This window comes from Rhineura floridana, chromosome 21 (genome assembly GCF_030035675.1).
Source record: "Rhineura floridana isolate rRhiFlo1 chromosome 21, rRhiFlo1.hap2, whole genome shotgun sequence".
Classification (NCBI taxonomy): Eukaryota; Metazoa; Chordata; class Lepidosauria; order Squamata; family Rhineuridae; genus Rhineura; species Rhineura floridana.
In genome coordinates, this window is record NC_084500.1 from 3,764,930 (window position 1) to 3,777,218 (window position 12,289).

Sequence of the window (12,289 nt, forward strand, 5' to 3'; positions counted from 1 at the left end):
ACACCTGTGTAGGATGACCTGGCTGTCAGTTAGGTGTGAGTGAGCATTTCGATTCAGTTTGCGTTTCAAGCCGAATCTCTCAAATTTACACTTTCTGAAACAGTATGAGAATCGGAACGCAGCCGTCCTTTGAAATTTGCATGCAGTTCGTCAACCGTTGTTTACAAAAATGCATATTTTAGGGGAAAGTGTGCATAAGAATGACTATATGAGTGAGTTCTGCCAGGTGCCGTCATTGACGTAAAGGTAAAGACGTACCTTTTCTCCTGGGCATTTGACAGATTTATTTGTTTTGTTTTAACATTGTGTAAGTCACTTGGGCATAAGAATTAAGCCATTAAAGCTCACTTGATTTCTTTAATTGGGGATGGCTCTAGTGGATGCTGACAGCTACACCCAGAACCTTCTTCATACTCTCTCTGTTCGTATCCAGGCAGGAAAATTTGACATTATTCCAACGATGACAACGATAGGCTCTGGAATTGGCATCTTTGGAGTGGTAAGTGCTATTAAGAAGACCCCTACGGTGGCCCATTTGGCCAGCATCCTGTTCTTACCAGGATGCCCATGGGAATCCTGGAAGCAGGGCCCGAGAGCAAGTGCCACTTTCCCCAGGTGTGATTCCCAGGAACGGACATTCAGAGGCACTGATCAGGAACTAGGGACTACTAGCCATCGCTCAGCTTTATCCCAGAGCTTGGAAAAGTTACTTTTTAAAACTACAACTCCCATCAGCCCCAGCCAGCAGGGCCGCTGGATTGGGCTGATGGGAGTTGTAGTTCAAAAAAAGTAATTTTTCCAAGCTCTGCTTTATCCTCCATGGAGTTGTCTAGTCTTCTTTTGAAGCCACCCAAGCTGGTGGCCACCATTATATGTTGTAGGAGAGGACCCCATAAGTTAACCATGGAAGTCCTTTCTTTTGCCTGTCCTGAGTCTCCCACCGTTCAGCTTCATTGCGTGACCCCCTTGAGTTCTAGTACAAGGATGGGGGGGTGGTTGTTGTTATTGTTGTGGTGGTTGATTCCTACCCTGCCTTTTGGCCAAAAGGCCCCCAAGGCAGCTTACAAAAAATAAACACAAATATAAAAATGCATCAATAAAAAACAATACAATTTACAAAAAGCAGCAGTTACAACATCCAATAATAATACATTAACAAATCACAAAGCATGGTTATGTAATGCCCGTTTGAAAAAAACAACAACCCTCGATTAGGTTTTCCACACCTTTTCCTCCCTGCGCATGCATCAGGTGAAGTGATGGTTGTGATCCTGGTATGCACCCACCCACAACATCATTGGGCAGGTGTGGATATCCCCCCCACTGCCATGACCACCTACATCCGATTTTATGTTTTCAAATGGACACGTTGCAGGGTAATGCAGAATCAATCGGCCATGAGCCATGACCATGGGTCAGGGGAGTAGTTAATGCCTCTCTACAACAAGGGAGAATTCCATCATGCTTAAAGGAGGCAGTTATAAGACCACTGCTGAAAAAGCCCTCCCTGGATCCCTCTTTACTAGGTAACTACCGGCCAGTCTCCAATATTCCATTTTTAAGCAAGATAATAGAGCGTGTGGTGGTCGCCCAACTCCAGAGATTCCTGGATGATACGGATTATCTGGATCCATTTCAATCTGGTTTCAGGCCTGGCTATGGGACAGAGACGGCTTTGGTCGCCTTGGTGGATGACCTACGCAGAGAACTGGACAGGGGGAGTGTGTCTCTGCTGGTTCTACCGGACCTCTCAGCAGCTTTCGATACCATCGATCATGGTATCCTTCTGGGCCGCCTTGCCGAGATGGGACTTGGGGGCACTGTTTTACAGTGGCTCCAATCCTTCCTGGAGGACCGAACCCAGAAGGTGGTACTGGGGGACTCCTGCTCGACCCCTTGGCCATTGACCTATGGGGTCCCTCAGGGTTCCGTTTTGTCCCCCATGTTATTCAACATCTACGTGAAACCGCTGGGAGAGGTTGTCCGGGGTTTTGGGGTTCGGTGCCATCAGTATGCTGATGACACTCAACTCTATTTCTCTTTTCCACCTGAAGCCAAGGAAGCCGTACAGACCCTAAACCAGTGTCTGGCATCAGTGATGGACTGGATGAGAGCAAACAAGTTGAGATTAAATCCTGACAAAACAGAGGTAGTCCTGGTCAGTCGGAGGGCAGATCAGGGAATAGGGTTTCAACCAGTGCTGGATGGGGTCGCACTCCCCCTGAAGTCTCAGGTTCGCAGTTTGGGTGTACTCCTGGACTCAGCTTTGAATTTGGAGGCCCAGATTGCTGCTGTATCCAGGAGCACATTTGCCCAATTAAAACTGGTGCGCCAGCTGCGCCCGTTTCTGGAGCTACCTGATCTGACTAGGGTGATGCATGCCTTGGTTACATCCCGCTTAGACTACTGTAACGCGCTCTACGTGGGGCTGCCTTTGAAGACTGTTCGGAAACTTAAATTGGTACAAAGAGCTGCAGCCAGAGTGCTAACCGGGGCTGGTTACAGGGACCATACAACTCCCCTGTTACAACAGCTCCACTGGCTGCCAATTTGTTTCTGGTCACAATTCAAAGTGCTGGTTTTGACCTACAAAGCCCTATACGGCTCAGGTCCAGACTATTTGACAGATCGTATCTCCCTACATGAACCTGTCCGGGATTTGAGATCTTCAGGTGAGGCCCTTCTTGTGTTCCCCACACCTTCACAAGCACATACGACGCGGACACGAGATAGGGCCTTTTTGGTGGCCGCCCCTAGGCTGTGGAACTCCCTTCCGAGTGAGGTGCGATCAGCTCCCTCCTTGCCGTCTTTCCGGCGACAAGTAAAGACTGTTTTATTTCAACGGGCATTTGGGATAAAGAACGACCAGGATTAAGTGTCATAGGTTTGGTGATTACATTATATGATTTTATTATTTTAAATTGTCCGCTGTTTTTAACCTATATTTTATGGTTTTAATTTTTCTCATAGTTTAATTCTTTTTTAATAATATACTCTGTATGTTTTAATGGTGTTGTTTTTAGTTGTAAGCCGCTCTGAGTCCTATTGGAAAAAGGGCGGGGTAGAAATAAAGTTTATTATTATTATTATTATTATTATTATGAGCTGTGTTATTTTTTGAATGAAACCCCTTTCTCAAGAAGCGCTTTTCAGGGACAACCACCCCCCTCTATGCAGTAGATCTAAAATGTGTGGACTCCGTACGAAAAACAAGTACTCAGTCTCCGTTGATTCTAGAGTAAAACTCTGTGTCTACACAGCCGCATTTGCTTTCGATGCTTTCCACCCGCTGGACTGGAAACTAGAGGAGTTTCACCTGTACAGCAGGATACGTGGCCAGCCTAGGAGGAAGGAAATGGGGTGGGGTGGGGAAGCCACGCGCTGATGTTATTTTCTTATGTGTGTGCACTGATGTTCTTGTGCCAAGTTTCATTTGCTCCCCTTCAGAGATTTAACTTCTAGAGACCCAATATTTCTGCAACAGGTGAATATGGAGACGGGGAGCAAAACCAGGATGGTGCTTTGTTAGGGACAGATACCAGGAGACAGGGATGGTAGTACCTTGTACAGGGATGGAAGGAATGTCTGTGGGGATGATGGGAGGAGACCTTGCTTGGGTCCTTCTCACCACATATGCTTTCAGCAGCTCCGGTCACAATGCTGGAAGGTTAGAGTCCCAGGTTTCCCAACCTGTTTTGTTTTTGGCAGGCCTCGGTACTTTGTGACCTCCTTCTCCTGAACTTCCTATCCAATCGGGACTACTACAAGCAGAAGAAATTCAAGTATGCAGAACAAGTTCCTATCAAACTGGTGAGTAGGTGTCACATTCCTCTTCTTCTCATGTCTTCTTGGCAAAGGGCTGAAGCTCAGTGGTAGAGCACCTGACATGCATGCAGAAGGTTCCAGGTTCAATCCCCAATGATGTCTCAAGGTAGGGCTGGGAAGCCTTATATACCTAGTCGATCACTGCGCTCTGCAGGTGAGAGCCTCCTGCAGATAACATCTTATCAGGAGGTCCATTCACCACAACATAGGAAACAGACCTTTAGTGTGGCGGCACCCACCCTTTGGAATTCCCTCCCCTTAAATATCAGACAGGCACCATCTCTGTTATCTTTTTGGTGCCTCTTTCAACAAGCCTTTTAAGTAGAGACCTTATCCCAGTCTTCATCTGTGTTGGAATTGCTTTTTAATATATTCTTAAACCTTTTTTTTAAAAAAAGGTTTTTAATCTTAGAAGATGCTTTCAAAGCTTTTTTAAAGAAACGTTTTTAAAGATGTTTTGTTTGAATGTGTTTTAAAGTTTGTTTTTATGATGTTTTAAAGTGTTTAAAGGGTGAAGGCTGCTGCCCCATTGCCAGCGTTGACATGAGGTTCAGCTCACAGTCCTGTGAGCTTCTGTAGAAGCACTGTTTTGCCCGTTGCTGCAAGGCAGCAAAATGTTTTCAGCCGGCTTGGCCTTGATCCAACCTGTACCCCAAAACTGCTTTTATCAAATGGAGTTCATCCATCAGGGAGCTCAAAGGCGTAAGGATTCCCTCAGGCCATCCAGACATTGAGTCCATCTAGACCTCCTTAGCTTCAGCAAGGTTGCATGATCAGGTACCCTTCAGATCAAGGTACCTGAGCCGTGATCACTGCTCATGATAAAATGTTCTGCCTGCCCCTTGACCCCCTCACTGGGGCTCAGTTTCCTGAAAATGTTATCCAGCTGTAGACCGGGAGGGTAATTCTCTGCTGCTATCTTGGTAGGGATGGAAGTATCCATCCGTTTTGGATCTCTCTGTTATTTTAAAAAACCCTCCTGAAAATTCTTCACCCTTTCAGTGCAAATTTCTCTTAATGAACACCTTTTTGTATGCAGCTTTGAGTAATGTGCACGTCTTTGCAAGCAAGGTCTCCTAATCATTATTTACTTAAGACATTTATATACCACTTACTCGCATTTCTGAGTGGTGTGTATACAAACTCTGCTTCTGTGTTGGAATTGCTTTTTAATATGTTTTTACACCTTTTTTAATGTGTTTTTAAACCTTTTTTAACGTGTCTTGAAAGCTTTTAAAAATGTTTTTAAAGTTGTTTTGTTTTAATGTATTTTAAAGTCTGTTTTTATGATGTTTTCAAGCGTTTTTAGTGCTTCCGTTTGCTGCCCTGGGCTCCTGCTGGGAGGAAGGGCGGGATATAAATCAAATAATAAATAAATAATAAATAAAGGAGCCATACATAAAATGAAACAATAAAACCTTCATAAAACCAATCACTACCTGAAAATGCCTGCTGGAAAAAGAAAGTCAGTCGTGCGTCTAAGTTCAACAGGGAGAGTGCCTGTCTAAATTCAGTTGCATTTTTGTATGTTATTTTCACTAATATATTCAATTCTATGCACACTTTCCCCTAATATAAGCATTTTTGTACATGTTGTTTGGTTGAACTGCATTACAAATTCAGATAAATGTGAATTTCAAAGAATCACAGAATCGCACAGTTGGAAGGGGCCTCTAAAGCCATCAAGTCCAACCCCCTGCTCAATGCAGGAATCCAACTTAAAGCATCCCCGACAGGTGGCTATCCAGCTGCCTCTGGAATGCCTCCAATGTTGGAGAGCCCACCACCTCCCTGGGTCATCGGTTCCGTTGTTGTACCGCTCTAACAGTTAGCAAGTTTTTTCTGATATCCAGCTGAAATCTGACTTCCTGCAACTTGAGCCCATTATTCCGTGTCCTGCACGCTGGGACGATTGAGAAAAGATCCCGGCTCTCCTCTGTGTGGCAACCTTTCAAGGACTTGAAGAGAGCTGTCAAATCTCTGCTCAGTCTTCTCTTCTCAACATGCCCAGATCTTTCAGTCTCTTCTCATAAGGTTTTGTTTCCAGTTCCCTGATCATCCTTGTTGCCGTCCTTTGAACCCGTTCCAGTGTGTCTGCATCCTTCTTGAAGTGTTTTTCAGTTCTCATATTATCTTGGAAACTGAAAATTTCATAAATTCAGCTTTAAATGCAAACAGAACTGAATTCTCCCCCATTCCTATCTCTTGGTGGTGGTGGGGGGGATTTCTTTGCCATTTTTAAGAGGAAGTTGCTGCTTCCCTTGGTGAGTTTAACCCGGCAGTCCAGCCGCACTGGGAAGCTCTGGAGAGTGTCTCATGCCGCTTCCCATAAGAGATGGGGGAGAAGTTTGATTCAGGTCACATTTAAAAGTAAATCGACCTCATTTGCCCTTTTCGGAACAGTACGTGAAATAAAACACAGCCGTTCTTCAGAATTTGCCCTTCTCTGAATTTTGCAGTGCAGTCCTCCAGTCAAGCAAGGTGTATAAGATTGCACACCATACTTTATGGTAAAGTATCCATCAAAATGTCTATATTCATGAAAGTAACAGACAGACATGTCTTGTATCAGAGGAGACTGCTTTGCAAAAGTGAGTTTATTTGGCACAATTGCATAAAAATATGTGTGTATTTGGAGGAAGACGCACTAAAACACTGATGAATTTTCATCATGTGGAAATGTGAACTGAACTTAAGAGTGGTAAAATTAGAAACCGAGACTAACTGAAATGGACATTCTCTCTACTTCCTCCCAACCACGCTTTCCGGAATACCTTGAGAGCCACACTTCCCAGAGTTCCTTGGGAGCAACACTATCCGAAACCATGTTCCGTTGCTCCCGAGGCGTTCTGGTGGGAAGCTGCGGAGAGATCCTTGTGCTGCTATGTTTTGTTTCTCTTTTTTTAGTGCAGTGTTGAAACAGTAGCCCATGTATCGCTATTTTGCTCTTTCTATAGAGATCGGAGAAGCGGGCTGATTACCCTGGTATTGTCATCTTTTTCAGGGCGTTCAGTTATTTTTGACGTGACTTTTCTGTTTGCAGACCAAGAGCAGACAGTGAAAAGGAAGGAGGGGCCAAAGCCAAGATGCTGGGAAAATAGAAATTTATTTGTATTGTAAGCCCAACGCGTTTCAGCCTGTTAATTTTCAGGCCATCAGGGGCTGTAAATAAAACAACAAGGAAAAATACTGTTGTAAGCAGTCTGCTCATTCAAACATCTCGTTATCCTCCATTGTAAGTCATAGACTGATTTATAGATTTTATATGTATGATTTTATGTGTTTATGTGAGTAAATTTATCCTTGTTTTATTTATAGCCCCTGATGAAGGCCTGAAAATTAACAGGCTGAAACGGGTTGGGCTTACAATACAAATAATTTTCTATTTTTCCAGCATCTTGGCTTTGGCCCCTCCTTCTTTTCCCTGGTTTGGATGCTAGCCACTTTTTGTCGTTGCAAGAGCAGACGGTCTGCAAAGTCTGCAAAAAAATTATTTATTTATTTATTATTTGATTTATTTATTATTTGATTTATATCCAGCCCTTCCTCCCAGCAGGAGCCCAATTTTTAGCAGGTGTCATTAGAATAAGATCTATTGTGGCACCTGGAGTTTTAATCTGATATAGTTGGGGGTTTTTTTGCTCAGTTTATAATTTTATTTGTTAGTTGTTTTATGCTGATGGAATCTGTATACATTAATTTTATTGGCTGGCATTTCCAGTGAATGCAGGAATTTTAGTTGGGTAATTTGATCAAGCTGTTTATCTGGTTTCTATTTTCTCTGTATATTCCAGTTGTAATAGCTTGTGGCTAATGGAAATACAGAACTTTGACTAATGCAAAAAGCAAGGGGAAAAGCCTGGGAGACCTTTGGCCCACCAGGCAACAACTTCCTAAAACATGCAAATAAATTTCTTTTCTTCCCTCACCCCACTGATTTTGGGGGGAAGGCTTTCGTTTTGCTCTTGTGAATCCAATGGAAAAAAAGAAATTATTGGCATGCTACGCTGGGATAAACCAAAGTGAGACTTATCTCATTTTGGTTGTTGTTTTTTTAATAGGGAAAAGAAGATGCTGTCAGTTCCTGCAACTTACAAGGGAAGGAAAAGGTTTCTCAGTGAAATTGTAAGTGGCTATAAAAAAACACATATTTTGGACACATAATGAGAAGACATGATTCATTAGAAAAGATAATAATGCTTGGAAAAAGAGAAGGAAGTAGAAAAAGAGGAAGGCCAAACAAGAGATGGATTGATTCCATAAAGGAAGCCACAGACCTGGACTTACAAGATCTGAACAGGGTGGTTCATGAGAGATGCTCTTGGAGGTCACTGATTCATAGGGTCGCCATAGGTCGTAGTCGACTTGGAGGCACATAACAACAACAAATAAAAAAACAAGGCTATGCCATACTACCCTGAACATGCCCGATCTTGCCTGATCTCGGAAGCTAAGCAGAGTCAGGCCTGGTTAGTGCTTGGATGGGAGACCGCCTGGGAATACCGGGTGCCGTAGGCTTAGAGGAAGGCAATGGTCAACCACCTCTGAATACCTCTTACCATGAAAACCCTATGAATATATCAAAAAAAGATTCATAGGGTCGCCATCAGTCGTAATCGACTTGAAGGCATATAACAACAGTAAAAAACAAAATAGTATCAAATGAGATGACAGCTAGCCTGTGCATGTCTATTGGGAAGCAAATCCCTCTGAATTCAATGGGACTTAGTCCAAATTAAGTGTATGTAGGATTCCACTGTCCTGATCTAACTTGCCCCCATCCTTCCTTGAAACTGTTTTTAATGCTGTTTTGTTTTAATGTATGTTAAGATCTGTTTTTATGATGTTTTAAAGTGTTTTAGTGCTTTGTTTGCCGCCCTGGGCTCCTGCTGGGAGGAAGGGCGGGATACAAATTAATTAATTTGGACAGCTATATGCGGGAGATGCTCTAGCTGTGGATTTCCTGCTGTGAGCAGGGGGTTGGACTCGATGGCCTACAAGGCCTCTTCCAACTCTATGATTCTATGATTCTAATTAATTAAATAAATAAACTGCTGTCAGACCTACTGAGCAGAGGAATATTTTTGCTTTCCCTCCCCAATTTTAGCCCTACTCCCTGCTCACTGCTGAAAGGGATGCCCTGTTTTCTACCATTTTGCTTTGCTTCCGTTGCATTCTCTTGATTTTCAGCTGCTTAATTTAAAGAAAAACAAAACAGAAAAGTGAGATCAACCAATATTAAATAAACAAAATGCTAAACAGCAGCTGAGGCTGGCTGGGGGCAGTTTTGATCAAGAGAGAGATGCCGTTTCAGATTAACTGTAGCAGCCTTTGAGTTAAAAATATAGCCAGGGTATCCAATCACAGATCTTGGCCGTTAGGCTAGTGTTTCCTCTCTCTCTCTCTCTCTCTCTCTGTGTTTGTCTGTCTGTCTGTCTGTCTGTCTGTGTGTGTGTGTGTGTGTGTGTGTGTAGGTTATTTATTTAATTGACTTGTTTTAAAAACTTATATATTGCTTGATTGTAAAAATCAAGACAACCTCCAGGAGGTTTACAAAAGACATTAAAATTATCAATGAAAAATGAAATGGAAATGGACTGCCTTCAGATCAATTCCGACTTATGGCGACCCTATGAACAAGGTTTTCATGGTAAGCGGTATGCAGAGGTGGTTTACCATTTCCTCCCTCTGAGGCTGACAGGCAGTGACTGGCCCAAGGTCACCCAGTGAGCTTCATGGCTGTGTGGGGATTCGAACCCTGGTCTCCCAGGTCGTAGTCCAACACTCTAACCACTACGCCACACTGACTCTCAACATTATTAGCAATATTATTGTGGAGGGTGCTGAGTGTTATTGAAATGGAAATGGACTGCCTTCAAGTCGATCTCGACTTATGGCGACCCTATGAAGAGGCTTTTCATGGTAAGTGGTATTCAGAGGGGGTTTCCCATTGCTTTCCTCTGAGGCTGAGAGGCAGTGACTGGCTGAAGGTCACCCAGAGAGCTTCATGGCTGTGTGGGGATTCGAACCCTGGTCTCCCAGGTCATAGTCCAACACCTTAACCACTACACTACACTGGCTCTCAAAAATTATCAATACAACAGATAAAAACAAGTAGTTAAAACAGCAACATACTAAAACACACACACACACAAAATTTATTTATTTATTTATTTATTAAATTTATTAGTTGCCCATCTGGCTGGTTTACCAGCCACTCTGGGCGATGTACAACATAAAACATATAATTCACATTAAAACCTTAAAATTCCAACAGTAACATTAAAACCTAACCCACCCCAAAAGCCTGCCGGAAGAGCCAGGTTTTCAAGATCCAGCAGAAGCTCATCATGGAGGGGGCCTGGCAGAGATCATCTGGGAGAGAGTTCCACAGAGTGGGTGCCACGATTGAAAAAGCCCTCTCCCTAGTTCTCACCAGTCTAGCTGTTTTAACTGGTGGGATGGAGAGAAGGTCTTTTGGGGCGGATCTTGTTGGGCAGCAACGTTGATGATGTTGGAGGTGCTCCTTCAGATAGACTGGGCCGAAACCGTGCAGGGTTTTAAAGGTCAAAACCAACACCTTGAATTGGGCCCGGAAAGCAACTGGTAACCAGTGCAACTCCTTCAGCACTGGAGTGATGTGATCTCGCCGGCGGCTACCCTTAATCAGGTGAGCCGCCACATTCTGTACCAGTTGCAGCTCCCGGACCGTTTTCAAGGGTAGCCCCACGCAGAGTGCATTACAGTAGTCTAGGCAAGAGGAGACCAGGGCATGTACCACCAATGGGAGCAGATGGTATTAGATGGAGTTGATACAGCGCCGCCCGGCTCACAGCCGAGACCTGAGCCTCCATGGACAGCTGGGAGTCAAGAATGACCCCAGGCTGCGGACTTGGTCTTTCAGGGGCAATTGTACCCCATTAAGCACCAACTTAACATCCCCCAACCTTCTCTTGTCTCCCACGAACAGTACCTCGGTTTTGTCAGGGTTCAGCTTCAGCTTATTCCTTCCCATCCAGCCACTCACCGACTCCAGGCACTTGGACAGGGTTTCCACAGCCAACCCCGGAGAAGACTTAAATGAGAGATAGAGCTGGATGTCATCTGCATACTGATGGCATTGCAGCCCACATCTCCTGATGATAGCTCCCAGCGGCTTTACGTAGATGCATCCAATGTTAGTCATACTTGGGAGTAGGCTTCTTGAAATGGACATGACTAAGTTGGGTCCATTCATTTCAATGGGTCTACTCTGAGTAGAACTGAGTTAGGGTACATACAGCCCTGGAAAATAGCATCCAGGCATGGCATCTTTTTGTGTTAGCAAATCTCATTCTTTTTTATATTTATTTTTTCATTTATTGCAGGATTTGCATGTCAAACACAAGCCCCATCTCCTCTTCCTTGAATGCATTGCCAGCGACCCTAGAGATTTATCCACCTATTTGTTCCCGAGCACACACCTGCTGAACTTCTGAAGCACTGGGCTTGCAGCCCTTCCAGGGAAGGGGGAAGGCATTTTCTAGAATCCTCTAATGCAAGAGTCCCTAAACCGTGGTTTGTTGAACCATCAGTGGTCCGTAAGCATTATTCAGGCGGTCTGTGGCACACCTGTGGATTTGCACTTGAAGGTGGGAGATGACACATCCATCACACTAAATATACATATTGATTTTTAATGGCCTTTTATTGCTTCTTTTCTTTCTTATATTTTATTCTGTGGAATTCAAATTGTAACACAACAAAACGCAATATATAAGAAGGAGCAGCAGCAATACAATGTATCATCCATCACAGTGCGTTGCAATTGTTACAACAGGGAGAAAAATCCTTAAGGGGTCCCCCAAGACCCTTGGCAATTTTCAAGTGGTTTGCGGGGGGGGGAGTTTCAGACCCCCTGCTCTAATTTTTTTTCAGCGCTTAACAGTGGGAACAACACAGCGGACATGTGTTTTTAAGAGTCACTCCAAGGGAGCACAGGAATTTGTTACTTCCATATAAACCAGAAGATGGGTGCTGTCTCGGACACAGCGGGGACAGGCGTCAGGAGTCCCAGACATGGACCGTGCAAAAGCAAAAGATGTGTGCTAATGACATTGCCAAAAGCAGTGATGGTCCTTTGGGAAGGGCCATAGCTCAGCGGCAGAGCATCTCCCTTGCGTACTGAAGGTCCCAATCCCCAGTGGCATCTCCAGGTGGGGCCGGGAGAGGCTCCTGCCTGAAAATTTGGAGAGCCCCTGACAGTCAGTGTGGACAATACTGAGCTAGATGGACTGATTCAGTATAAGGCCGCTTTCCATGTTCTTAGAGGTGCCCTCTGGATCCAGCCAAATTGTGCCTCGTTCGTTTCAGAAGATAGGAACCAGTAACGTCACACGAGCCAAGGAATGAGAGGGAAATTTGGTTCAGTTGGCATTTAAAGGCGAGCCTACCTAATTTGCACATTGCCTGAACAGAAACGCAT

The 12,289-nt window shown here is 44.2% G+C and overlaps 1 protein-coding gene and 1 pseudogene across 8 annotated transcripts in view; both read left to right on the forward strand.

Annotated features, from left to right (window-relative positions):
* Positions 1–11,504, forward strand: part of P2RX1 (purinergic receptor P2X 1) — a 49,324-nt gene extending 37,820 nt beyond the window's left edge. For all 8 annotated transcript variants that reach the window (XM_061604713.1, XM_061604712.1, XM_061604715.1 and 5 more), the window contains 4 exons: positions 434–499; positions 3,709–3,810; positions 7,887–7,950; positions 11,193–11,504. In XM_061604713.1, coding sequence (XP_061460697.1) covers positions 434–499; positions 3,709–3,810; positions 7,887–7,946 — 228 coding nt within the window. In that variant the 3' untranslated portion in view covers positions 7,947–7,950; positions 11,193–11,504. The remainder of the gene's footprint in view (positions 1–433; positions 500–3,708; positions 3,811–7,886; positions 7,951–11,192) is intronic.
* Positions 8,226–8,343, forward strand: LOC133374553 (5S ribosomal RNA; annotated as a pseudogene).
* Positions 11,505–12,289: the final 785 nt, after the last annotated feature.